This window comes from Panicum virgatum, chromosome 3N (genome assembly GCF_016808335.1).
Source record: "Panicum virgatum strain AP13 chromosome 3N, P.virgatum_v5, whole genome shotgun sequence".
Taxonomy (NCBI): Eukaryota; Viridiplantae; Streptophyta; class Magnoliopsida; order Poales; family Poaceae; genus Panicum; species Panicum virgatum.
The window spans coordinates 34,713,903-34,741,680 of NC_053147.1; the positions used below are offsets into that span (position 1 = coordinate 34,713,903).

Here is a 27,778-nt window from a genome sequence, read left to right on the forward strand (position 1 = left end):
CACTACCCACACAAAGACCCCTTGTCATCCATGCAAATATCGGCAGATATCACAGAGAAAAACCTGCACAAGTCTCAGTACCCGCTTATCGGCTTCGGAGGAAAAAGAATCGAAGCCCTCGGTGAAATAGAGCTGAATGTAACCTTCGGAGAAGGCAACACACAGAGAACGGAGCTCATAACCTTCGACGTGGTAGACATAGCCTACCCATACAATGCTATCTTCAGCCGCAACAGTATCATCAGGTTCGCGACAGTCATCAATCAAGCCTATCTATGTATGAAGATACCGACAGCCGGCGGAGTAATAACAATCCTCGGCAATCAAGAAGAAGTAAGAAGATGCAAAGACAATGCAGCGTGTGCCATGAAAAATGTGCACGCAATCGAAGCTTCTAACAATGAGGAAGAAGAGGAGGAAGCGAAGCCTTCCAAGCTTGATCAAACCCACAGAGAAGGGGTCATGCCAGCTGAGCACACCAAAAAAGTTCCACTCTGCGAAGATGTTCCGAATCACACTGTAACGATCGGTAGGGGGCTTGATGAAGCTGAAGAGACAAGGTTAATCCATTTCTTGAGGAACAACCAGGACGTCTTCACATGGTCGTATTCGGACCTGCGAGGAGTAAGCCAAGAAGTCATGGAACACTCTTTGAGAGTCGACCCGAAGGCCAAGCCCCAAAAACAACATCTTCGCACGATGTCCGAAGACCGCAAAAAAACCGCACAAAGCGAAGTCCAGAAGCTGCTCGATGCGGGCGTACTCCGCGAAGTACAATACCCAGAATGACTGGCAAATGTAGTCATGGTCCCGAAGAAGAATGCAAGTTGGAGAATGTGCATTGATTTCACCACCCTAAATAAGTTCTGCCCGAAGGATGAGTTTCCCTTGCCTCGCATTGACACCTTGGTAGATGCAGCAACAGGGTCAGAGATGTTAAGCATGTTAGATTGCTTCTCCGGCTATCATCAAATCTTAAAGAAGAAGTCAGATGATGAGAAGACCAGTTTTACTACTCCCTTCGGCACTTACTGCTATGTAAGAATGCCTTAGGGGCTTCGCAATGCAGGTTGCACTTTCAATAGAACCATCGCAGCGGTACTTGACTCCCAGCTTGACAGAAACATTTCCGCCTACATCGACGATGTCGTCGTGCGAAGCAAAAAAAATGCGAAGATCACATCTCAGATCTTCGAGAAACTTTCACCAATCTTCGCAAACATGGGCTCAAATTGGACCTAGAAAAGTGTGTCTTCGGCATCAGAAGGGGAAAACTTTTAGGATGCATGATCACAAAGAGAGGCATCGAGGCAAATCTAGTAAAGATCGAAGACATTAGAAGAATGCAACCACCCACGACGAAGAAGGGGGTGCAGAAGTTGACAGGCCGACTAGCTTCGCTGAATAGGTTCATTTTGCGGTCCGCAGAAAAGTCACTCCCTTTTTTCAAAGTGCTGAAGGGCTCAGAAAATTTCCATTGGGGTCCTGAGCAAGATAAAGCCTTCGAAGATCTAAAGCAGTACCTGGAAAACCTAGCGGCAATGACAAGCCCTTCGCCCGGAGCAGAGCTATTGCTATACATTGCAACCTCGAGCTCCGCAGTGAGTGCAGCGTTGGTCGAAGAGAAGATGGTCGAAGGTATCCGAAGCACTTAGCGGATCGAAGTTGCTATATTCAGAAATGGAAAAAATAGATTACGCAGTGGTAATGGCAGCAAGGAAGCTTCGGCATTATTTCCAGAGTTTCAAAATCAAGGTCCCAACATCTTTTCCCCTTCGGGACATGTTTGAGAACAGAGAAGCCTGAGAAAGAATCGGAAAATGGGAAACACAGCTGGCATCACACACCATTGATTTTGTCCCGCGAAGCGCAATCAAATCTCAGGTCTTAGCAGATTTCATTGCTGACTGGACACCATCAGCACCTTCGCAGAGCCCTTCGGTCATCAAAGCAATCTGGCAGCTAGAATGTGACGGAGCTTACTGCAAGAATGGCTCAGGTGCTTCGGCAATCCTAACAACACCCTTGGGGACTCAACTCAAGTATGCAGCAAGGATGGACTTCCCAGGATGCACGAACAATGTCGCTGAGTATGAAGGCTTGCTTCTAGGCCTTCGCAAGGCACGAGCACTTGGGGCAAGGAGACTATCTATCAAGTCCGACTCCGAACTCATCACTAACCACATAGGCAAGACTTACAGAGCACTCAAACAAGAGCTGGCGAAGTATCTGGCAGCAGTCCGTAGCATGGAGAAATATTTTTTGGGTTTCAGCGTGCGAAGCTTCCCAAGATTACAGAACAAATAGGCAGATGTTCTGGCGAAGGCCGCAGCAAAAAATAATCCATTGCCCCTGGATGTGTTTTTTGAAACACTCAGAAGTGACTCAGTAAATTGCGCCGAAGAGCCAGCAAAATTTGTCAATGCCATCTCAAGCGAAGACTGGAGGTCGACAATAATGGCTTACCTTTGGGGACACTTTGTACCAGAGGATGAGAAAGAGGAAAAAAGACTTGCCCTTCGGGTGCGAGGCTACTCAATCGTCAACGACACATTGTATCGAGGGGGCGTGTGTGCACCTTTGCTAAAGTGCATCTCCCAAGTTGAAGGCGGATAGCTGTTGCAAGAAATACACGTAGGAATGTGCTCTTTGCACATTGGAACGAGGGCTCTGGTGGAAAAAGCTTTTCGCGAAGGGTTTTATTGGCCTTCGGCCGTGGCGGATGCCCACGAAATTGTGCGCATATGCCTTAATTGTCAGAAGCACTCCCATTACAGTAAGTTCCCGCCAAAAGAAGTCCACCTAATACCTCCGGTCTGGCCCCTCGCGCGGTGGGGCATCGACATTGTGGGTCCCCTACCAACAGCTCCAGGTAACTTCAAGTACGCAGCAGTCGCAGTAGAGTACTTCTCAAAGTGGATCGAAGCCAAGGCACTTCGCGATATCACAGCTGCAACCTTGCAAAAGTTCTTCTGGCAAAATATAGTATGCCACTTCAGCGTACCCAAAGAAGTCACAGTGAACAATGGCAAGCAGTTTGACTGTACCACATTCAGAGAGTTATGCCATCAATTAGGCACCAAATTATGCTTCGCCTCAGTATACCATCCACAGTCGAATGGGGCCGTCGAAAGAGCAAACGGTATCATCTTCTCCGGAATCAAGAAGAACATCACGGAGCAGCCGAAGGGCAAATGGGCTGATGAGCTACCAAAAGTAGTCTGGTCGCACAACACAACGGAGTCAAGGGCAACAAAGTTCACTCCTTTCAAGCTCCTCTATGGTGAAGAGGCAGTGACACCAGAAGATCTTCACCACGGGTCATACAGAACCGAAGCTCCCAACGAAGATATCAAGCCAACAATTGATACAATCGAAGTCATCAAAACACAAGCAGCCATCAACCTCGGCAAGTACCAAGAGGAGACCCGAAGGTGGCCCAACAAGAAGGTGAGGCCTCGAGAAATCAAAGAGGGCGACCTCATTCTTCGTCGCATTCCGAAGAGCAAGCTGCAAGGCAAAATGTACAGCAAATGGGAAGGACCATTCCTGGTCGCTTCGATGGCAAGACCCGAAGCCTGCAAGCTTCGTACACTTGAAGGTGTCGAAGAGCCATACTCCTGGAACAAGGACATGCTTCAGCACTACTATGTCTAGCTTCCAGCGAATTTTTTGTATTAAATTGTAATCTTATTCAGCTTTAGCTCGAATAATGTATCTAAGGGCCCGTACTCTTTTTCTCACAGGGGAAGCCTTCGCGCAGTCGCTGTGATTGTCGAAGGTGTGAGGTTTTAACGAGGCGGCAACCCTATGTAACACCTTGTGAAATATAAGCAAGGTCCCTAGAAAAAAAACAAGTATCTGAAAAGGCACTAGAGGGTCTATCCCCCTTCGTCGCAGTAAAGGGAGGAGTCATCGGTGCATTGTGTGTGATTGACACTTCGAGAAATGAGCTCAGGGCTCGCGAAGCTGAACGGCCCACTGCACCCTAGAGTCTCAGTTCTTAATTTTTCCCAGTCGAAAAGACCTTCCGCGCAAAGTGCCGAAGGCAAGAAAATTCCTATCGCGCAAAAGCCGAAGGCCCAAGATTAGCCTAAGCGTGCTAAAGAGCCGAAGGCCCCACTCCAAAGGAAAGACCCTCCGCGCCAAAGCGCCAAAGGCACGGAAAGTCCTATCGTGCGAAAGCTGAAGGCTAGGGCCCACCTAAGCGAGCAAAAGTGCCGAAGGTCCCCCTATCAAAAGTCCTTTGGAACAAAACACCGAAGGCACTCTGCATTTTTTCACGACGTTTGTCGCATGCCCCACTCCTCCAAGACCGCAAGGGGGGGTGGCGGTTCGCTGATAAATATGTTGCGCGCTTGCATTCATGGGTCACCCCATGAAACAAAAAGGGGGGTGGCGCTTCAAATATAATTAAAGGTTCACCAGAAAAAATAAGGGGGGCTTCGCGTAGTCGAAGAGCCAGACCCTTGAGATGAAAAAGTCACCCCCAAGAACGCAAAGGGGGGGGGGTGGCGCTTCGCAAACATATTACAATGCGTCCTCGAAGGGACAAATTTTTCGTCATCATCACAATTCAATTACATTCTGGGGCTTTGCCCAATTCTACACAATGGCTTTTCAAAATTTGACACCACACCTTAAAAATTACATAGGGCCCTCGCCCATTCATTCCGACATTACAACACATTCTTCCTCTTCGAATATAACGCGGTCCAACTCAGCAATAGCCTCGTGGACCGCGATGTCTAAGATCTCTTCGACCAGTCTTCGAATATGAGCTTCGAATCTTGGCCCTGCAATAAATGATGGCTCCCATCAGTCGCCTTGAACGAAGGCATCCTCTTCTTTATACATGAAGCAATAGTCCCCGTGGAGTTCCTCCACGGGCTCCGGCTTCGGCTCCAAGAGCCCAGCAGGAGGCCGATATGGAACATCCGTGTTTAACATGTGTTTTATTTCCCGACGGATGGTGCGATCGCGAAGAATCTCATGGTGCTTGTCCGTGTCACATGTGAAACTATCAAAAAAATGCTTCAACTATGCGTTATGACGCTTATAAGCACATTCTTTAAGTAACCAGAATTCAGCGAAGGTCAACCAAGGCCGGTTCGCATTAAACTTGTGCCACATGGCGCTAGAGATAACAAAATTCCCATGTTTCATCCGCAAAGGCAGGATACCTTCGGCGGTCTGCGCAGGTTCCGACGCAGGGTCCTGCGCCGACACCGAAGGCATTAATTTAGAGTTATGATTACATTTCTCAAAATTACAACAAACTCCCAAAAGGCTCACACCTCTCCAATATCCTCGTGAGCACCAGCATCAGCCCCACCACCTGCATCACCTTCGGTGTCTCCATCAACATTAAGTAGAGCGCTCCACCTGAGATTCAACACTTCTGCGGCCCAAGCCATAGCCTTCTCTTGTAGCTAAATATAACGAATATTAGCACTAATTGGGAAGAGCCGAAGGCAGCATCGAACGAACAGCGGACCTACCTGACTTTTCATGCGGGCACCTTCATGCGCAACCAACTCTAGCCCCTTCTCCTGGAAGAATGTTGCCATGAAATTTTTGGCGATGTTGCGGGGAAGAGCGGCCAAGGCTTTTGGCTTCAATTCATCAGGAGAAGGCCACTGCACGGACGGGTCGCGAAGGGTACGAAGCTTTGTCTTCGACACAGTGGCTTCGCCACCATCCGAGGCTTCGATCAAAGAGCACACCGCGGCTATGAGTGAGCGCGCTGCGACGCTGGCGTTCAGCTCCCCAAAGAACTGGCTGCCGAAGTCTGTCATAGCCACGCAACACTGTTGGTATTTCTTAACGTTCACAGAATAATCTGCAAGCGCACGGAAGATACCATTGTAGCACTTCACCCGGAGAGTACTCAGGGTATCGTATTATCACAGGGAACGGAGGTGTAATGATCTTCTGACTAGCTTAACCCAGGAGAACAAGAAGTAGGAGAGCTTCGGGTAGTGTGGTTTATCTAAGGTTAAGGATCAAGGCAGGGTAAACTTAGGCTCGTCACTTGTTTACTTCGGGTACCGGTCTGACCCAGGTACTGTTAGGGACCTCCGGCTTGTGGCTCTACGCCGTACTCGGACAGGGGGGAGTGCACTAACCACGAAGCAGCTTCGTAGCGGACCGACAGGGCTGTCACCACCTGCGGTCTACCCCGCAATACTGTGGAGCACGAGGCAAACAAAGGCAATCTAGGACCTAAGCACCACGCTTAAGCCTTTGACTACGTACTCTAGCATTGCGCAGGGTTACCCGTCTTCATCAAGGACCCTCTACCAGAGCAATCGTTACGAGAATGGACAATGAACCCGTAAACAAATGAATAACTTAAGAATACTAAACCAAGAACTTAACAGAAGATGAACTCCGGATACTTACTCAAGTGATTCGTACACGTCGAAGTACAAGATGAAGAGAGGCCGACACGTCCGGCACTTCTCCGATCCTCCACCTCGCACACTTCCTCTACTCTAATGATACAAGTGGAGTCCTACTACTACTCCTTCTCCTTGGATGGATGAAAAGTTGTGAATGGTGAATAGAATTGTGAATGAATGACTTGAGAGGGGTGAATGGAGGCCCTTTTATAGGTTGGAGAGGTCGGTTCCCGCCATCTTCTGATATGGAAACATTGATAACCGCCTTTGGGAGGATAAGGGAGGATCACCGGCCAAGAAGCACCTGGACTGGTGCCAGTCCAGGTTCGGCCGAACCACAGGTTCCGCCGGCCCCACTTGGCCGCCTTTCGTCACCGCCTTTGGCTGGGTGACTGACATGTGGGTCCTCTCCTGTGTACGTCGGTGCCGGGCCCTTGTATGTCAGTTTGCTCTATCAATTGGGTCCTCTTTGTAAGTGTGACGCAGGATTGAATATTCTGTGCATTTGTGTTGCGCCTTTTGTATATTTTTGCCTTATTCCGCGTATGGGTGCCTGTAATCCAAGAATTCGTGGAAATGGTTAGCAATAAGCCCTATAACTACTTTTGGTGTTTAAATGTTATGAAAAACTACAGGAGTTGATGACTTTATTTCTGACATAAGGACCATCAACAAACACCGAAGCCACCGGAATAGCTCTATGAGCTCCACGGAATTCGCGTCCTCGCCCGCCAGCAGCGGTGCATTGATGACAAACCATTCCAAGAGCTTGTGCATTTCACTTTGGAGAGGGAGGGCCCAGTCAGCAACAGCTTGTCGGAAGACACCGACCAGCTCTTCGGCGCTTTTGCAGCAGTCTTCGGCAGTCTTGGCAGCATCTTCGGCAGCCTTGGCCCGATCGCGCGCCTCCTCCAGCTGGTTTATAGAGGTCTCCACCCTTATACGCACAAAAGCCAGCGATGCTTCAAGATATTTCTTCTCTTTCTACAAGGCGGAGACCCTCACTTCAAGCTCCGCAATGCGGGAGGAGGCCCCGGCCTCGACCTCCAGCTGCCTTCGGGCGCAGTGGGCAGCCACGAAGGACTTCAAAGCGAGGTCCTTCGTGCACTGCAAGGAGTTGGTTGCCCCAGTGTTCATCATCCTCTTCTCCATCAGCGGGAAGCAGAAGGACGCCCCCGCCTCTGCCAGGAACTCGTGTTCCCTATCACGGCTCTTGAAGCGGAGGCAGCCGACGACTTGACCCTGATGAGTTTCGCTCACGAGGCGCCCAGGGCTTCGGCCACCTCAGCGGGATCAGCCTTGCCGACGTGGTAGCCGTTCCTCTCCCCCGAAGAGTCAGAGTTTGCGCTGGAGGCCTCGCCGGTCATCTTTGCCAGGTCGGCGCCTTTGGCCTTGTCTTCGCCTACATTGTCGCTGCCATCGCTCGACGCCGAGAATGACTCGGTCTCCTCCTGAATGGCCGGAGCAGGGGCCGCACTCGTCTGGGTGAAGGGTCGAGACTCGACCTGGTCGGGTGAGGCGGTGCGTCCCTCGTCCTCGTCCTCGTCGCTCTCCGCGGCCATCGCACTATACTCTAGCGCGGGAGCGCGCTTTGTGGCGATCGGAGCCGCAGCGACTGGAATTTGACGAGGGGGAGACGCTTCGCGATGCTCTTCTTTCCCCATATCATCCTCGGAGTCGCCCTTGGACTGGAGCAGATCCGGGCCCAAAATAGAATCCAGAAGCTTCGGGTGCTTCGTTGCACTCGTGCCGGCGGCTTTTCCTCGCTGTTTCTTCTTCTCAAGGATAATAGTGGCGCCCGCGCCACCAGCAGCCTTCTGCTGTTTCTTCTCCTCGGCGTCCGCCAGCATCACTTCGGCTTCGCGGCGGGGAGGATTAATTCCGAAGAAACTGAACACTCTCAGTTCCCCCGAGTGCCCCCAAGCTTCTCCATCAGTTGTTTGAATTCCACGTTGGCCACAGGGCCAACGGCTTCGTCAGCAGCAGCCTCGATGGCCTTCGAGTCGATGTCTGCAAACAAAGTCGAAGACAATGATTAAAAAATGCACAATCTCGGCCGATGCCAAAGCATGCCGTAAAGTTAGGCATTGGAATGCCCTCCACCCACTTCTCTTCGGGCACCCAGGAGCTCACAGCCCACCCCTCCCGGACGGGAAAGCACTGGCATGCTGAGAACTCTTCGATGAGATCTTGGGTGTTGAAGCTCTTCACCACCACCCGCAGCAACGCCACAAAGGCGTTAGCCTCCGCGGTCTCCGGCGCCACAACCACCGGGGTCTTCGGCAGTAGAGGAATCCTCTCGACCCATAGGGGGCTAGTGTTCGTCTCCGGGTCCAGGAGGACCTTGTGGTAGAACCAGAAGTTGGTCCACTCCACAGGCCATTTGTTCCGGTACGCCGGAATGAGGCTCGGAGCTGTCTGCCTGAAGGCAAAGGTATAGCAGCCGTACTGGGGCTCCGCATCGCCGCTGCTGTCATCCTTCTTGTGCATAATGATGGTCTTCGGCTGGTAGTGGATGCGGAAGACGCGCTTAAAGGCTTCGGCGGTGGGCTCAACCCTGCCCGTCTTTGCAAGCCACATGAACAGGTTCCACCTGATGAAGGAGGTGGGCGTCATCTGGTGAAGATAGATTGTGAACAATTGGAAGATGTCCACGATCACCGGATCTAGCGGGAAGCGAAGACCCGCGGTAAAGAAGTCGCGAAACACCACCACTTCGTCTGGCTCAGGACGCGCCGAGCCCTGATCAGCAAGCAGAGCAAGCACCTGGCTGCGGTCGACAACTCCATGAAGGATCATCCCCTCTAGGACTTCGGGGGTCATATGGCTATAACCCAGGGCTCGAGTGGCGGCTTCTTAGTTGTGCGAGGTGCCATATCTCCAAGCGAAGCCGTCGCAAGGGAACAACAAATGCTATAAGTGCGAAGAGCGCGAAAGCACCAAGAGAGCAGAAAGCGAAGGACAAATGCAAGGGAGGCTCGATCAAGAGATGGGGGCTTGCTCTCCCCCTCCCCCACCCTTTTATAGCCGGGGGCACGCATCGGCGGACGCGTCTGAGCATGTGAAAATATAGGAATACCCTCGCACCCAACGGTCACAAGGAAGTGGAGTGTGTGCCCCCAATGGTCAAAAAGAGGGGCATTAACCTCTTCTTACTAAGCAGTGACTACTCGGCTTCAAAAAATATATTATGTATCACAAAATGGCCCTCGGGATTATCTCAAATTGTAGGAACTCCAAACGCTCGAAGGCGAACGTTCGAGGGGTGGTGGTTCGAGGGCGCGGCTTCGCTCGCGCGTGAGTCTAGGTCAACTGCACCAAAGAATAGCCGTGGCCCCAAGGGGCTACTATTGGGGACGCCACCTTCACCCATCACTGAAGGTACTCGACTGCGAGTAAGGGAGCGGAGCGGAATGGCGAAGCGATCCTCGAAAGCGAAGAGGATGCGCCCGAATGTCCGAAGGCGAAGGGAGAAGAATGCAGGCAAGTCCCGCCGAAGGGAAACGAAGAAGGTGAGCGCCGCGGCGAAGAGGCGGGCGGCGAAGTGGCCCCGAGAACCCCTTCGGCAAGATGACGAAGACCTTAATTGCGAAGGGGTACGGAGCAAGGCAGGTCCACTGTCAGGAATTTGTATGGAGTGTCGCGTCCAACTGTAATTCCACTACATTGTGTCGATCCTTGTAACATTACTGGAATACCCTAGGAATATTCCTAGATGCTGGTAGTTAGGGGGTAGATTGGGGTTTTCAGCCCGAGTGTAGGTGAACCATTGGGCTATAAATACCCCCCTTTAACTGTGTGATGATTATTGAATGTAGAGCAATTACGCCCTTGCTTTGATTTTCATGCTGTTACTCTGGTTGTGACTGTTTTCTCGAGGCTTCGCCATGGACGAACCGAGCTGTTGTGATACCCCGTTACTCCAAAGGGTGTCCTACACCAACACATGGTGGCCAGGCGGTGCAGGGAGCAGGCGAGCACGGTGGCCGCTCGGGGGCGCGTCGAGGAGGCGGCAATGGCTGGCTACTGCGGAGGGCGCGAGGAGGCGCGGCACCGGTGAGGCCGAGGTGCTCTGGAGATGGCGCAGGCCCGCCCGCGGCGCAAGCCCGCCCGGTGAGGCGCGCGGATCCAGGGAGGGAGCTCGGCCACGAGGCCTGCTTCTCGCCGGCACGGGATGTAGGGGAGGGGTGGTGCGGCCTGCGGCTCACTGGCAGGGGATGCTAGGGCGGGGGCGAGGCGGCGGAGGGAGGGAGGCCAGGGGAGAGAGAGAATGGGGGAGGGAGGGAGGGAGGGAGGGCGCAAGAGGTTAAACAAAGAAATAAAACCTGACGTGCTGTCTCCACTCTGGTGGTTGGTATAGAGCATGGGATATAGATGATGATGGGTGCGAAAAAACTAGTATAGGGGAGAGGATCTTGATGACCATGCAGAAATATTTTTTTAGAGAGTGGAAATAGAGTACCATGAGTACGGATAGCCTTATACGTTTCAGCAACATCAGTTCAAGCTGCAGACCCAAGCTCGAGCAACCACAATGTATATGGTATACGTGGTCCATATGAGCAGCTTTTGCATCAGCCATAATGTTTCATCCAACAAGTAGTCTATAAGGTGGAACTCATATGAGATAAAAAAAATCTTTTAGTTTACAATCCTTTGCAAAATCAAGAGAGAGAGAGAGAGGATTAGGAAAAAGTAATACTTTTTTATTATGGGTAGTCCATAATCTTATGGGTACCTTTTGCTATGGACTACATTATGGACTAGTCTCACAATGTTCCAGCTACATGATAGCAAATATTTTAAACCTATAGACTACCTTAGGAAAACAGTGTGGTTGCTCTAAGTAGTCCATATAGACAGCTTTTGTGTCAGTAGTCTACAGCTATGTTGTTGCCACAATGTATTTGGATCTGTCATGATGGAATTTGGATTGAGAAAGAAGATGATAGAAGAGAGAGTAATATTTGTTTATTCCTTATGGGTAGTCCATAGCACTATGGGTACCTTTTGCTATGGACTGCTATATGGACCACTTCCACAATATTTCAGCTGGTCTGTAGTGAATATTTTAATGCTATGAACCGGCTTAAACATTGTCGTTGCTTAGGTTGGTCAAGGTGTTTTAAATTTATTTTGTTCACTACTACTTTAGCCAAACCTCAGGCCCAGGGATTTGGCTGAAGATTTGAACTATAGGAACTATAGCAAAACACTACTTGGAGCGTAGAAGCTTGTGTAGGGAACTGTAGCAAACACATTTTTCGGAGCGCATAAGCCTGTGTAGGGAACAACAAAGTCATGGAAGCGGAGGTCGCCCTGGGGCTGCGGGAAGGAGGGGGTGTGGGGACGAAGCGGGCGAAGAAGGCGTCGTGGTTGCAAAGGTTGAGTTGGGCGCCCATCACAAGAGCCGTGGGGTGGAGCTCGCGGATCCGGCGGCGGAAGCCCGGGACGGAGATGAGGCGGCACCAGCGCAAGCAGACAGGGTGGCGCGGATAAGGCACGCGGGTCGTTGGGTGGGAATTGGAGCACGACCTCCTGAACGATCTCGTACGGCAACGTCGATCCCGGGCCCGGCCCCGGCCCATTCCACGGCGGCTTGACGGAGGGTGGGGGTCTTCCTCGCCCGCTGCGATGGGAGAAGCGCCCCTTTCGTCTTCTTTTGCTGCTCTCCCGCTTGCCATAGGCGTCTCCACTGTCGTCGTCCACTGCCGCTAATACTAACCAAACTCGTCGCCGCCGCTATCTTCTCCTCACCCCCTGCCACCGACCACCGCCCACCGATTATCCGGCCCACCCGGTCGACAGCGCTCCCGCGTCATCGTCGCGCCCTCTGCCGGTCGAACTGCCGGGCCGCCGCCACTCACGGCCGACTCCTTTAGATCTGGTGGGCATTGAGCCCACCCTACCCTCTAGCAACTTGGAATTCTAAAGCTCTGCCGCCATCCGCCACCACCCTGGTCGCTGGCGGCCGCTTCGCCCACCACCGACCCCTCACCGGCCACTTGCTCCCTCTCCTCTAGTTCATCGGCGGCACTCCACCCACCTCCCTTCCTCCTCCTCCAGCTCCGGCGCAGGCAAACCACCTCCTGCGACACCTCGAATCCCAATAGCACGCGATAGATAGCTTTTGCGCGGAGGGCGAGCAGAGCGAGAGATTCGATCCGCTTGTCACCGAGCCACCAACTGCAGCCTGGTCAGTAAGTGGCGAAGCTAGCCTAGGAAATGACCTAGGGCGGAGTTCTACGATAATTTTTTTACCGGAGCGAGGCACCGAGGCAGCATGCCTGGCTACAGGGGCCAGCAACCACGGCGCAAGGGATCCGCTGGCGCGGTCGTGGGTGCCGAGGTGGGGCTGCAGGACGGACGAACGCGGGGCGCCGTCATGGCCGCTCGTCGCGTAACAGCAGCGACGCGCCGGTGTGAGCGACTGAGTGGGACTACAGGCGGAGGGGGGTGGATTGTGAACTGCCGAAGTCGGCAGCGGCATTTGGTGGCACGAAGACGCAGCGCTGGGCTGGAGCGCTAGGCTGAACCGCTTAAGAGGCCGGACCCACTTGACCGGACAGCCCACGAGGCCACGATATCCTCTCGTCCAATGCCCCAATGGTCCAATCTGAGTTTCATGACTCTCGGCTGCAGAGGACCGTCCTCCTCGCATTCGGGGGGCGTCGTCGCACCGAACCCTTGCTAGAGTTGAGAATAGGGAATATTGTCAGCACCCACAAACAGAGGAAGCATCTACTACTATGGGCCATTGCACCAGGAAGCCTAGTGTCCTTTAAATACTGAGTGCGTGCAAGGAGGAAGGGTGTCGAACAACTTGTATAAACTCTTACAACTTTGTCAAGTAACCTGTCCTTCGAAAGCTAATTTCCTCTTCTCCTTTGTTGTTTCTATATTCCTCGGATCCATCCTTTTTTTTCTTCCCTGCTACCTTCTTTTTCTTTCCCACTACCTACTGCTTTTAAAAGATATACTCTAGAGCTCACCTAGAGGGACCTAGGGCGGCCGCCCTTCCTCGCCCTAGTGGCGGCTCCGCTACTGCAACTGGATGGAGAACTCGAGGGAAGCTCTGTGGGCTTGCTAATTGACGCGCTCACCAGGATCAAAAGTAGCGATCGATTTCCAACATGTTAGGTAAGGTTTGGTTTTTTCAGTTTCGGTCATTAGTCCCGTCACATTACATATTTAAACACCAATTAGAAGTACTAAACATAGACTCATTACCAAACTAATTTCACAAGTCATAACTTAATCACGAGATGAATCTATTAAACGTAGTTAGTCCATAAATAGGAATGAACGGGAAATTCTCGTACCAACCGATGTCGAATACCGTTTTAATTGACCAAATACTATATTATCGGGAACAAGCGAATTCGGGAAAAATTCGGGAAAAAATGGTGAACACAAGATCGAGATCGGTTGAGATGTTTCTCCAATAAGATTCTCGGTTCCTGTATTTTACTCGGACCTTGTTTGTTTCCATCAGCTTTTTTTAGCTCCTATCATATTAAAAAGAATCTTACTATTTAAGAATATCAAATAAATTTATTTATAATTTTTTTTGACAGACGAGTGCTAATTTGAGAGGCGAATTTAATGAGCCTAATTAATTTATGATTTGCTACAATAACCGCTAGGGTAACTACCACCATTTTTATGATCTTGGAATTATTTGATTAATTGATTTAATAGACGCAGGCCCAGATAATCATACATGCACATCTCCGGGAAATAGCAGTGCATCAGAATACTCTACACACATCCTCTTGTGTTTCTTAATTTCTTTTAGAAAAAAAATGTTCCTGAAATTTTTAGGATGGTTTAGACTTTATTAGAGGTACATCCCCGGTGAAGCCGAGTTCCCTTGCATGTGGATTGTAGAGACGAGGGAGGCCTCAGTGATGCAGCAGAAATTACAACGGTTCCTTGCATTGATTTCTTTCTTACTTATTTCAGGAAACGCAATAGTACCGTGGATTTGTTTCCGATCCTGTTTCATTGGCAAGCAAGAAGATCCAAGTCTTTAACTCCCTCCCCGCATCCAATTCCAACCATAGGCGGCTGTTCGGCTGGCGTTCGGATTCCACCGCCGCACCGCCTCAAGAAGTTGGCACGCTCCTTCCTCCGAGCCTCCATTGTTTTGCCTGCCTTGTTGGGATCTTTCCTTCTATAAATACACGCCTCCCTCGCCCAACAGCAATCCTACATCGCGCAGTTGCCTGCTTTATTCGGGGAGAGCGAGGGAGGTAGAGAGAGAGCGCCGGTAGGTGACCAAGAAAAGAAAGCAAGAGAAGGCAGCGGCGATGGTGGCGCCGCCGCGCGGGACTGGGAGGAAGAAGAGCCAGGGGCGGAAGCCCACCGAGGTGGCCCTCATTAAGGACCGCGCCCGCCTCATGGTCACCTTCTCCAAGCGCAAGTCGGGGTTTCTCAAGAAGACCTCGGAGCTTTCTCTCCTCTGCGGCGTGGACGTGGCCGCCATCATCTTCTCCCCCACCGGCAAGCCGTCCGCGTTTGGCGACTCCTCCGTCGATCACGTCCTCCGCCTCTACGTCCCGCTCCCCGCCGGCGACGAGGACGGCCCCGGCTCCGGCTTCCCCGACGATGCCACCGACGGCGACGAGCGCGGCGCGGTGGAGGCCACGGCGCGGCGGAAGGAGGTGGCCATGGCGCGCGTGGCCGAGGAGGAGGCGCGGATGAGCGCCGTCGGAGAGAAGGTGCTCCGGGCCGCCGCGGGACGGGTCTGGTGGGAGGCGGACGTGGAGGCGCTCGGGGCGGAGGAGCTGCACGAGTTCGCCAGGGCGCTCCGCCGGCTCAGGGACAACGTGCGACGCCACGCCGACAAGCTGCCGCCGGCCCATGCCTCGCAGCCGACGACGCAGCTTCAGTAGAGGAGAGCCTCCTCCGCAAGATGCGTCTTTTAACTGATGTTCATGTTCCTTAGGATTTAGCGCGATTGGCCTCGAATTCAGTTAGCTTCTCTTGAGGTAGTGGCATGTCAATTCAGCAGTAAGCTTCACAATACTAAGTGTATGGAGGGTAATTTCTCATCAGTCTTTTATTTGGTGTTTTATTTCCTCGTACGTTTATGGCAACATCAGTTCAACTTAACAACTGAGGTGAAGTTTTTTTTTTCTTTTTCAGTCAATGGTTATCACACCCGCACCCCAAAGAATTATCAGTATGGCTCAGTTAGTTGATGTGTCTGACCGAAAATATCAAACTAGTTGCCCAAAACGATTTTCATTTCGTTTTGATATAATATATGCAATCCCCTTTTTTTATGATACTAGGTTTGCTTTAGGAATTTAGCCGCAATAAGCAATAAGAGAAGCACAACGCAAGGAGCTAGCTAAGAGAGTTGCCGAAACCCACCAGGATTGAGATGGAAAAGAATAAGGTTTTCAACAAAAGAGACCGCGATTTCCTGCATTATTTTTCTCCAAAGCCGAACAAAAAAAAGGCAGCATTGAGGAAACGAAGAGTGCATCTCAGTGCAATTTCACAATAACACCAGTCGCCGTGTGAAAGTAAGCTCCACATTTTGAACATAAACATAATGACATGAGACATCCAATTTGTAGATAATGACCAAATGGGCAGTACCACACCATATTTTAGACTTTTGGTGTACCAAGAGGCGGAGAATCATGGTCTGGATAATTTAATTACAAAGCGAACCATGGTCTAGAATTTGTCTATGGTGATACCATCCCTAACAACCTCATAGGCATCACGGCTCCGGGTCTTCTTCACACCTGCAGTGAAATGGACCTTCGAGCCCTCGGTCTTGATGGTGGTCACCTTGGTCCAGACCAGCACTTTGGTCTTCATGCCCTCAATGTCGGAAAACTTACCTTTCTCAAGGTAGCCAGTCACACAGGTGAAGAACCGCAGGACTGACGAGTCCTTGTACCCAACGTCGCACGCTGAAGGGATGTACACCATCAGCTTCTTTGTCTCCTCATTGAACTCATAGTTAGTCGCGTCCCGTGGGAAGAGGCCAGCTGGCATGTCATATTCCTTGAGGAGGTCTGGTAGTGCTTTCTGCATCTTCCCTGAGACCACAGCATGTTTCACTCAGATAGTCAGATTAGTAGATATGATAAAATCCCACCCTCGAGGCCTCTGATACATGAACATTTGTGCAATTGGTGATTGAGCAAACAAAAGATTCAAATAAATTGAACAGGTGCAATGATCACTTGAGCAAGAAAGTAATGCAAACTATGGTGTGCTAATTGAGCACATTAACACACATTCATCACATAGTTTGAATAATATGATATCAGGATACTGCTTTGCTTTATAAATCCAACTAACCTCCTTTCATGTTATCATAGATAAATACGTGCATTTCAGGTTATGATAGTGAACAGGCATCAAATGTTGGAGGATATAAGTGGAGATTTGCACTGGAAGACAATCCCACATTAAACACACTCCAGATCAACACCTCGAGGAATTAAGAAAGCACATTAGTCTCAGAATTTATTTTGGCTTTATTAGTTATTACTTATTGTGCCCTATATTAAGGATGCATGGCTTCCAGAATTATCAGAAACTCAAATATCAGGTTCCTCCATCGCAGTATATCGACCTCATTTTAGTAATAAGAGAAATAATGGCTACATGTCCCAGTTGACTATCGATTTGTCTATCCTTATTTTTTCATGAAAAAACACAGATCTGACAAGTTAAACTTAGTAATTGAGAAGGAAAGTGTAATTACTTTGTTCCTTTGTCACATAATAAAAAAATATCGACCACAATTGTTTGATATACTCCATGACTCATACACTGCCAATGCACTGAAACTGAACATTAAAATAAGAGAGAATTGCATTGCAGGTCCTTGAACTTGCACCATTGTAGCACTTGGACCCTCTAGCTTGCATTTCGCTTTTGCAAGTCCTTCAACTTGCCACCGTTTGCATTGGTGTCCCATTCTGCCATTTGCTGACGGGAGTACCTAAACTGGTGACCATGGACCAGGCACAAGCCAGCAAGGAGGGTGAAAAACTGGTGAACAAATATTGATGAAAAGGCCAACACGATGATGTGCAGGATGTAGAGACCATCACGAGCATGTTCAAGTGCTACTTGAACTCGTCAGGCCAATGCGGTTCATGTCGCGCATGTGCTGCATGTGCTTCCTGGTGACGGTGATGCCGTTCGTTGATCATGGTACCTCAGATGTGGAACCGTGTGTGCTGTTGCCAAGCACCTCGGCAAACACCTTCATCAGGTCGGACGCATGCCAAAGATAGGGACATCCTCGATCAAGAGGAGTAACTTGTCCATCCTTTTTCTGCCATTGCTAGACGACCGGCCGGCCGCCGGGCACATCCACCCCACCATCTCTGAGGTGTCCGACTCTGCCGCCAGGGCTGTCGCAGCCTTCCTTGAACCGAAACCGATGCAGGAGGTGGCAACCGTGTTGCAGGCGACTAGGCATTGCAGTCCCACACTAGTCTAGTTCTGCTTATATCGTCCTTTTGCAGCATGAGCACCATGGCGCCAGTATCCAGCATGTGCATGAACGCCACAAGGGCACTCCCAGCATTCTTCTTGCGTTATGTTGGTGCCAACCATGATCTTACCCCACCCCTGGCACTGCGTTTCTTCCGTTCATCAGCTTCATCCTCCTCACCGGAATCAAGTCTACCAGCTCACCTACCCCCGTCAGCAAACGGTGGAATAGGGCATCAGTGCAAACGGTGGCAAGTTTAAGGACTTGGAAAAGCAAAGTGTAAGTTCTGGCGTCGAGGTGCTACATTGGTGCAAATTTAAGGACTAGCAATGCAATTCTCTCTTAAAATAATGTTGACATATCACAATAGCGCACCACAACAAAAAATATACCAAGTCAGTAGTACAGCTATTTACGCTACATGTCACTTTTGCTATTAGAAGATAAAGAACAGATACAGGAACATGGAATACCTCTAATCTTGTTCACCATCCATTTGGCTGACTCTCCAATGCTGCTTGAGATAGACTGGACTTATGGAAAATATTTCAATGTCAGAACTCAAAACTAGATAATAGAACCTTTACCCTATTGAACAATCAGAATTTTGAACACAGATAGCAAAAATTATTTATACAGTATACTTCAATTAATACATGGTGCATAATATAAGTCCACATTAAACCAACAAAAGATTACAGTATTGAAAATCGGAATTTGGAACACATATAGCAAAATTATTTACAGTATACTCAAATTAATACATGGTGCATAATATCAATCTACAGAAAGCCACCAAAAAAATTACAGTATTGAAAAGTATGATGATATGGCTATGCTGTGTATCTAGCCATGACATATCAAATAGACATGACTGCAATAAAAATTTTAATAATAGGAATTCTCTTCCACAGTTCTTCAGTCATAAAGGTAATGCGTGCTACAGGCAGGATCGCATGAGCCATAGTACATGTTATCCTTAATCAACCGAAGAGACTAAGCAACACAGACTATGGACAAGTCGCAAGCCATGTAATCAATTGCATGTAATATACAACACGCAGAGCATTGCTTAAAATGACTTGGACTTGTCCATGATAAATACAAAACACAGAGCCATGTCATTTTAAGCAATGCGAATTAGCCAGAGAATCTGATGCGCTGCTAAGGAATCTGCAGCCATCACTCTTGACACATGAACTTCCTAAACATACAGAGCAATCCTCCTGTCATTTGGTTTTGTCATCTCAGTGACCTTGAATTTCATTTCTCCAGCTTTCTCCATTCACTCATGGATCTCCCCATCAAAAACAGAGCAAATAAGGTGATTTTGGAGCTGTAGAGGATAAGTCACACAATGTGCCGGCTGCATGGCATCATGGCATAACTCAGCAAATGAAATGAAAACTGAAAAAGAAATAAAAAATGTTTAGCCAATTGCCCAGCCATTGGCGAAGACCTGGTGAGTGGACAAGGCCCCCAGCGGCCAGCCAGCTCGTACCGTGCCTAGGAAACTAAGCTTTCAATTCCGATTGCAACAATGGGGCCACAATGGCTTTCCTAGGAACAGTTCCAGATGGTGGAACACGCCAGGATTCGAGTACCACCATTTACTTACGAATTTACGATGTGAAGAGATTTAAAGCAGTGCACCCGATTCCCTCGCGCCCTTAAAAAAGGAGAGAGAGGATGAATCGGATTGGGGCTGCTCCAAGCTCTACCTGCGACATACCAAAATTAGCTTCGTTCCCGCAGCCCCGCTTCTATATAATGATAACCCAAAGCCTACCATCCACAGCCGTCGCCGCACCGCAAGTTATTATTCAGCAAAGAATGAGAACCCCCAACAACCACCGTCCCAGATCCAGAACCCCCCGTTCCTCGAGGAGGGCTACGCAATGCAGGTGAAGCAAAACGGAGCTGCTAAGCGGCGCGCGCGGAAGGATGGAGAGAGGCGCGGTCGGAGGCAGGCCGACTCACACTGATGTCGTCGCCGATGGAGTCGATCTCCTTGCTGGCCCTCTTGCTGAACCAGTAGCTCCCCACCTTGTTGAGCACCTGGTCCATGTCCCCCTCCTCCCCTCTCTACCCCCCTTCCACCAAATCCAAACTCCCCCGGGCTCCGATCCGGTTCGGAGCCGACGCGACACTCGCCTCGTATCGAATCGGGGAGGGATCGGGAACGGGGACGAGGCTGAGGCGGATGCTGCTAGATTGCTGCGCTCGACGTCGTCGTCGGGGATATCTATCTGCCGTTGCTTCTCCGGGGAGTGGACTCTCGTCAGCGGCGGGGTCACGCTCACGCACGCTCCCTTCCTCGTCTCTCTCGCCCTCCCTCCCCGCGTGCGCTCGGCGTACGCGCCGTCGAGGCGGACCACGTGCTGGGGCTCACGAGCGCACGGTTAGGGCGTGGACCGGGTCCAGGTTCAAGTGGTGAGCTGGTGGTTGTTTCCTCTCTTTCCTCGCGAAGCTGACGGTGGGGCCGAAAAGGTTTCTCTTTTTTTTTTCTGAGCGAAAAACGGCTTTTCCATCGGCGGGGCGAAATTGACGTCGCATCTGCTGGATGACACGAATCATTTCGATTACGTAGCCGCAGTTTTTTTTCACAGAAAATAAATAGCCAAGTATTTTCAAGAAAGAAACGAGCCCTTTTACTACGAGTTTAACGAGTATATAGGGCAAGTATATTAAAGCTGTCTAATGGACGGTCTCATATAATAACATGCTATTTTGAGACACTTAACAAACAAACTCTGTAATAGATTGTGTTTTTATTATTTTATATATAATGTGCCATATAGAGAAATTGACGTACTCGCCTACTTTAATATCTGTTTTTCACTACTTGAAAGCTGACTTGGCTCTAAGACCAATTTATTTGACACCTATTACGGAGAAACCCGCGGAAGTTTGAATGGAAAGGGGAAAAGGAAATCTGGTCCCTGCCTTTTACTATTTCCACTGTACACCCATGGAATATACAAATGGTGAACAGTCCACGTATACATAGTGCCCCGACTAGTACAACAGAAGAAAGCCAGCACTTTGTGCCGAAATGTGCCACTAAGAGCAACTCTAGCAGACCCTTATTAAGCCCCCTACTCAAAATTTAGAGGTTGAAGTCCAAAAAAAACCAGCTCTAACTGATCCTCTAATAGAGCCCCTAAAATGATGAGGCCTCCAAATTTCCCCATCCACCCCCAGACCCGGGGGTCTCTAAGAAGCCCTCCATCTGTGGGTCCCATGCTCAATAACTTCTTCTTTATCCCTCCATGCTCGTGCTCCGCACTTTCTTCTCCCAAACGACTCCTCTGTCCTCCGGCGCCACGCAAGTCGTTGCCCCCCGCGCGTCAGTGCGCCCTCCAAGTCAGCGCAGCATGAGCTCTCCATGCCGGCCCAGATCCTCGCGAGCCTGCCGCGCCGCCACACAACCGCCCGAGCTCGCCCCGCTGCTCACAAGCTCGTCGCACCGCCGCCCACGCCCTCCGCCCGAGCTCGCCGCGCCACCGCACGAGCTCTCCGCGTCGCCACCCACACCCTCCACCCGAGCACACCGCGCCGCCGCCCACGCTCTCTGCCCGAGCTCGCACCGCCGCCGCCCACGCCCTCCACCCGATTCATGCGCGGGGGAGGAGAACAGGGGTCCCTTACCCGGAGGTCCGCCGCGGGAGGTCTGCTGCCTTGTCTCGGGCCTCGTCGCCCCTGCCGGAGGTCCGCCGCCACGGTCTGAAGCTCCGCGCGCCTCCGCCCTGATCTTGAGCACTGCTAGGGATAGTGATGGGGGAGGAGGAAGAAAGGAGGGGGATGCCCCACCTGTCAGCTAAGAAAATATGACGTGTGGATCCCATATGTGACAATGAAAGTAGGGGCTGCAAGTAGAGGCTATTGTTGGAGTTGAACACAAAATTAGACCCCTAGAAAGTTGGGGCTGGCCCCTACTCAAAAAAATAGGGGCTGAAGTTGGGGTTATTGCTGGAGATGCTCTAATCAAGCAAAAAAAACTACCTAATTAGCTTGATTTAGGCCTCATTTAGTTTCCATGTAAAGTTGTAAAAATGGAATCTTTGTACATTTGAAGTATTAAACATAGACTAATCACAAAACTAATGACAGAACTCATCTGTAACGACGAGATGAATCTAATGAGCATGATTAATCTATCATTAGAGCATGTGTACTGTAGCAATTATTGTAGCAATTTAGTGTCTAATCATAGCCTAATTAGGCTCATTAGATTCATCTCGCAATTTACAACCAAACTATGCAATTTATTTTTTATTTTGTCTAAATTAATACTGCATGCATATAAGATTCTCTTTCGATGTGATAGATTTGGAATTTTAAATTTCGCAACTAAACAAGACCTTAGAGGGTGTTTAGTTAGTGAAATTTTTTGGTTCAAAGGTTATATCGATTGTTTGACCAGATGTCGGGAGGGCTTTTCGGGTACTAATTAAAAAACTAATTTCAGAACTCGTTTGGAAACCGCGAGACGAATCTTTTGAGGCCTTTGACCGCATCATTAGCACGTATGGGTTACTGTAGCACTTATGGCTAATCACGCATTAATTAGACTTAAAAGATTCGTCTCATCGTGTACATTCAAATTGTGCAATTAGTTTTATTATTTAACTACATTTAATATTTCATGCATGTGTTCAAAGGGAAGACAAAAAAAATTTGGCCAAAAAATTTTGGGAACTAAACGGCCCCTTATTAATGCAACCTACCCTTATCTACTTTCTTTCCATGCATGCCAGCAGGAGAAAAAATCACTAGGTTTAGCCTCTGATCTGATCAATAGGGTTCCCTAGGTGCATTCCGTTTCTGAGCGGAGGGGGATCAAAGATATTGTGAAAGGGATTACAGACCACATTCGATAGGGTCGGAGAAGGACAACTACTTATTGATCGCCTTCTTTGATATGTGTTCAATTTAGTACAATGATTTTGTTCGGCTGGTTTGTGAGCCAACCAGCTAGCAGTACTTATATCTCACACCAAATCAACAACAGCCAATAATCAGTCATCAATATTTATTTCTCACGATAAATTAGCACTAGCCGTCAACCACAACCAGCCGAACAGTGCCAAGCCAATACAAACTGAGTGAAGCCAGAAGCTCGAGAGCCCCTGACATACACGCGAAAAGGTAGGGGCAATGGGCACACACCCCCGGACGACCCCGCGCTCACACCTCACTCTTCTTCCTCGACTAATCCAATGAATTCAATAATTGGGGAGTTGAAATGATAGTGGATTTGCTCTTTTCTTGTTTTTATAAAATAGAACCTAAATATTCTTCGGAGCAAAAGAAATAAATCTATCAACGACTGACTTTGGACTAGAATCTAGAAACACACCTAAGGGAAGAAATCATATTTGAGGTTTTGTCCTTTGCTTTTTGGGGGTTTCTTCTCATTCTTATTTTGCACCTATGGTGTTTTTAAGGGAATTTGCATTCCATTAAACTAGAGACGCAGTGATATCACTGGACGCAAGGTCCTCGATGCCAATCGGCACACCATCCCAAGATAGATTGTATCTTGAGAGCAATTACAGCCAAACGCCGTCACAGTGTGGGCAACTCTATTACATTCTCTTGGGAAAAGAGATACTACCACTGTAGTAAAAAAACAAGTTCATCAGAGTTTTTATTTCATAAACAATTCCCCCTGCCGGAGCTAGCACAAACGCGTTCGACTCCAGAGCCAATCGAGCCAGCATAGAATCAGTCTCTATTATCACCTTGCTTATTCCCAACTCTCCTGCCGCCCGGACACCAGCCAAACAAGCTAGCAGTTCAGCGTGTAAAGCATCTAGTAAATGTGAACACTGGCCAGCACCAGCCTTGATCACTTGCCCATCGCAATCTCGGATCACAAAACCCCAGCCACCAGTCGAGTCGAGGTCGCACTCCTGTATGCCCCATCACAATTGATTTTTAGCACGTCTTCAGTTGGCCTCGCCCATCTTTTCATTCTATTTGCTGCTGAGACAGGACACTGGCTTCCTATTGCCAGAAATTCATCAGAGGTTTTCCTGACAATACAAGCCAAGTGAACCGGCTCCATTCTCCTCTCTCCTCTCACACGATTCCTCTCAAGCCACCAATTCTAGAGCAGAGTAACCACTTGCACTTTAGTATTCTCTCCCAAATCAAGAATTTTTGCGTCCTTCGCTGATGATGTTTTGCTTAGCATCTCATGTACTGTTTCCAGTCCCAATGCTTGCCAAACAGGTCGAACCAGCTTGCAGGTAAAGAACAGGTGGCCCCCTTCTTCTCCTAGGCAATACGAATAGTTAAGTAGTAGAAAGGATGTGTCGGGCTAAATAAAGGATGAATACTGGAACAAGTATTTTCTTCTTCCTGCATGAAACCAGCTTCAATGAGCTTTTTGGTCTTGATGACGTGGTTTTTCTTCTGGTGTGTGTGAAACATTATAGGATGGGGCGAGCCCCAGAAAGAAACCTTGAGCAGTGGTTTAGGGTGATCATTTTGTCAAAAAATTTTAAAAGAGAATCTTGCTATTTGAAGTATTAAATAAAATTCCTTTACAAAACTTTTTGCACGGATGGATTGTAAATCACGAGACGAATCTAATGAGCCTAATTAATTCATAATTAGCAGATGATTACTGTAGCATCATGATGCAAATCATGATTTAGTAGATTCATCTCGCGATTTACAAATCATCCGTCCAAAAAAATATTGTGATTAGATTTTATTTAATACTCTATGCATGTGTTCAAACATTCGATGTGATATTTTTGGGTGTAAAGTTTTGGGATCTAAATACAGCCTTAATTATTTCTAAGACTAGCGAACGGAAAGGATGCTGTTATAATATTGGGTCTCCCCCTCCTGCTCAATAAAAAAAAAGGTGATGAAATTTTTTTTTCTCGATCATGTGTTCTCGGCCGTGTGACTTACTAGTCAGTTCAAGCAAGAGATGATGGCGGGTCGATCAAGATTTTGTCTCCTTGATAATTTAGTATACGTCCACCTAAGGTAAGGTACGGTCTAGTCTACTACTGTACAAGAATTTCAATCATTTCTATTGGAATTGCTGAGAAAGCAACAACTTCTACTATTGATCTATTTGTCAGACCCGGAGCAGCGGCACTGCTCACTAACGTGGAAAGATCTAGAATAAGACGATAGAGCATGACATGTACCTTATCCTATTGTAACTACTCGTACAGAAGTAGAACTAATCGAATAGAAGGAACCGATAGACATTGGGAAGGATTATTGAGTAGTATTCGGCTAGAATTTCTATATAACCATGTCCCCCAAACTATATAAGGATAGGCAAGGACCCACTGGAAACATCAACTCTCATAACATCATTAAAGGAAATACAAACAACATACATGACGTAGGGTAAAACGCATCTCGCGGCCCGAACCTGTATAAAGCTTTTAGTTTCTTGCACCATTGGATCCAGCACTCGGCGATTCCCTACCTACAATCCTACTGCTTGGAGTATCCCTGAGCAGACTTGGCGGCTAAACACCAACAGCTGGCCCGCCAGGTAGGGGATTCGGCAAGCTTATCGGCGAATTTGATGGCCAATTCCGACGACTCCAACAACGTGCCCGAAGGCACAACCTTCATTTTCGGCTCATGGCTTGCACCGCCAATGCGTCGAGTGGCTACAATAATCATATGATCGCCCCCAAGGAGTCGGAGACCCCGACAACGGGCAAAATCAACTCGACGACTGCTTCGGCAAACTCGGCGAGATGTCGGCAACTCGGGCATCACATGACCTCAACTCACCGAGCGCTGGAATGATCCGGCTCCGACTCGCCTCGACGAGTCAGTCGAGCCCGACGTTGTCCCCAATTCCGAAGATTTTCAATTTTTCAAAACACCCAAAAAATACGTGGCTTATGTCAAGTCCATCAAGCGCCTCAGGGTCAGCAACTCCGAACTACTCGATGGAGTAGATCAGGTCTCGCGAACCATCGTGGGATCCATCAAGCTTGCTGAATCTGCTCTTCGGCAATCCAAGACGCACCAAACCCAGAGGACTTGAGCCCACGATGCGCACGGACGGGCGATGTATTCTCTAGGTTTGATTGAGTCGATTCTACGCTCACTGACTGCATTAAGATGGCTGAAGACACTCTCCAAACCGGAGATTCCAAGAAGCAGGACATGACAGCGAAGCCCCGTGGGAAACCCGAGAAGGTTAACCCCGACTCGATCGGATGGGGAAGCCTATCTCAAGGACCGACCGAGCTACCTCATCGAGTTCTTCCCACAACAAGACTCCAAAAGCTACCCACTTTTCAGATCCTTTGTTTGATCAGTATTTCGATGAATTATTGGAAAGTTTTGACAATCTTGAACCCTTCAACGATCTCAAAGATTGATCAAATGACGTCGGCTTGTTCATGGAAGCAATATGCCATCCACCCTACATGGTCAATGTCCTCTGACAGGAAGCTAAGCTTAAGAAGCAGAAGGAAAAGTTCGAACCACATTCAGACATCCACTAAGAACCCAAGAAGAACAACCTCCAACTCGATCGGATGGGTGACCCTATCTCTGGGTTAGATCGGGTGGCTACAACTAAAATCCCACAAGAATTCAACCAGTCGATATTCGACAAGCACTGGATTGAGGAACCTGAAAGACTAACGCCATTTCAGTCCTACAATCACAGGATGAATGAGAACGCTCTACGGATGGAAATACCACTTGTCCTACATCCCAAACACACTTACTCGAAGATCCACGGATTGAGCGAGTCCGAGTCCTCTTCCGATTGGGAAGATGAACTCGATGACTTCCGACTCAGCAAAGACGCCAAAGTCGAAGCCAACTCGAACAAGGATACCAAAATCGATCAGGACTCTTCTCCAAACCTGGTCATATATTCAACTCCAGAGGGCAGGACAGTGCGCTGGGAAAAGTCGGGGCTCAATAATTGGCCTGCCGAGATCTCTAACCTTTAGACCAACGAGATCCCATTCCAAAGGGGTGTTCCGCTGGACCAGCCGGAAGCTGAAGAAACTCAAGACATCGAGGACCTACATCGTGAAGTCCTCATGGTGCGAATCTCGAAATTCCATGAATCAGAAGATGATTCCATGGAACGGGCCAACCTTGACGACTACCACTCCGATGATTTCGACGAGCACCTCTCTGATAACATGGAGACAAGCCCAATGGCGATTATTACAGAAGTCAAGACCAGCTTCAACCAAGACCCACCCTTAGCTCCACCAACTGTGACGATCACCATCCAGTTGGAAGACGAGCTTGTGGTGGAAGATCTCTACGAGCGCCGCCAGATTCGCAACCAAAAGCGAGCCCTGCGACACCAGCGTGTAGCCGAACGCCATCAAGAACAACAAGGAAACAACTACGACTACTCCAATAGCGATCTCCGCAATGTCATCAACATCAGTCGGGATGCCCGCAGCGGTGATCATCTCCAGACGACAAGAGCGGGAGGAGGTGGAGGCTTAAAGCCCCACTTCCAACTACCGCATCCCAGAAGACTACTCAAGACCCCCCACGGAAGCGCTGACACGTTAACGTTGACTCTCAGGGAACATCCCGTGATCAGCGCTGTGCAAAAGCGGCTTCCACCGAACGACGCTTCAAGAACCTCCTCCACAGCAAGTGCAGGTGGAACCCAAAAGGCTCCCACTCGACCTTCGAGTGCAAAGCCCTACGCAAAGCTCTAGATGCTCCTCTAACATCTAACACTTCACAGTGAGTCTAAGCGACTTCTACAGCTGGTGAAATTTTGCCAATTATTATCATATTTAGCATCATAAATAGCCATTGTTCAGTGCATATCACTCTGGGGCTACTTGTGCATGGATTTCGCATCCCATCTTAACATGACCTACACTTGTTCATAAACTATCTC

The 27,778-nt window shown here is 49.2% G+C and overlaps 3 protein-coding genes across 3 annotated transcripts; 1 reads left to right on the top strand and 2 right to left on the bottom strand.

The window, feature by feature from the left end:
• Nucleotides 1–7,660: 7,660 nt before the first annotated feature.
• LOC120667765 lies at nt 7,661–8,254 on the bottom strand. The gene has a single exon (XM_039947769.1). The coding sequence runs from the start codon at nt 8,252–8,254 to the stop codon at nt 7,661–7,663; it is 594 nt and encodes a 197-aa protein (XP_039803703.1).
• Nucleotides 8,255–14,426: 6,172 nt separating this feature from the next.
• Nucleotides 14,427–15,521, top strand: LOC120668132 (agamous-like MADS-box protein AGL29). The gene has a single exon (XM_039948058.1). It carries the CDS (start codon nt 14,717–14,719, stop codon nt 15,299–15,301), a length of 585 nt encoding a protein of 194 aa, XP_039803992.1. The 5' UTR covers nt 14,427–14,716; the 3' UTR covers nt 15,302–15,521.
• A 412-nt stretch (nt 15,522–15,933) lies between these two features.
• LOC120665812 (uncharacterized protein At5g01610-like) lies at nt 15,934–20,173 on the bottom strand. The gene is made up of 3 exons (XM_039945494.1): nt 19,864–20,173; nt 18,357–18,411; nt 15,934–16,468 (listed from the first exon to the last, which is right to left on the bottom strand). Exons 1-3 carry the CDS (start codon nt 19,948–19,950, stop codon nt 16,098–16,100), a joined length of 513 nt encoding a protein of 170 aa, XP_039801428.1. The 5' UTR covers nt 19,951–20,173; the 3' UTR covers nt 15,934–16,097.
• Between the last annotated feature and the right edge of the window lie 7,605 nt (nt 20,174–27,778).

What these genes read in the sequence shown, in the direction of transcription:
- LOC120667765 (XM_039947769.1), bottom strand. Translation starts at nt 8,254, where the DNA reads ATGCTGGCGGACGCCGAGGAGAAGAAACAGCAGAAGGCTGCTGGTGGC.
- LOC120665812 (XM_039945494.1), bottom strand. Translation starts at nt 19,950, where the DNA reads ATGGACCAGGTGCTCAACAAGGTGGGGAGCTACTGGTTCAGCAAGAGG. An exon ending in CCATCGGCGACGACATCAGT is followed by an intron (nt 18,412 to 19,863) that starts GTGAGTCGGCCT and finishes CCATAAGTCCAG; the next exon opens with TCTATCTCAAGCAGCATTGG. An exon ending in GATGGTGAACAAGATTAGAG is followed by an intron (nt 16,469 to 18,356) that starts GTATTCCATGTT and finishes CTGTGGTCTCAG; the next exon opens with GGAAGATGCAGAAAGCACTA.
- LOC120668132 (XM_039948058.1), top strand. Translation starts at nt 14,717, where the DNA reads ATGGTGGCGCCGCCGCGCGGGACTGGGAGGAAGAAGAGCCAGGGGCGG.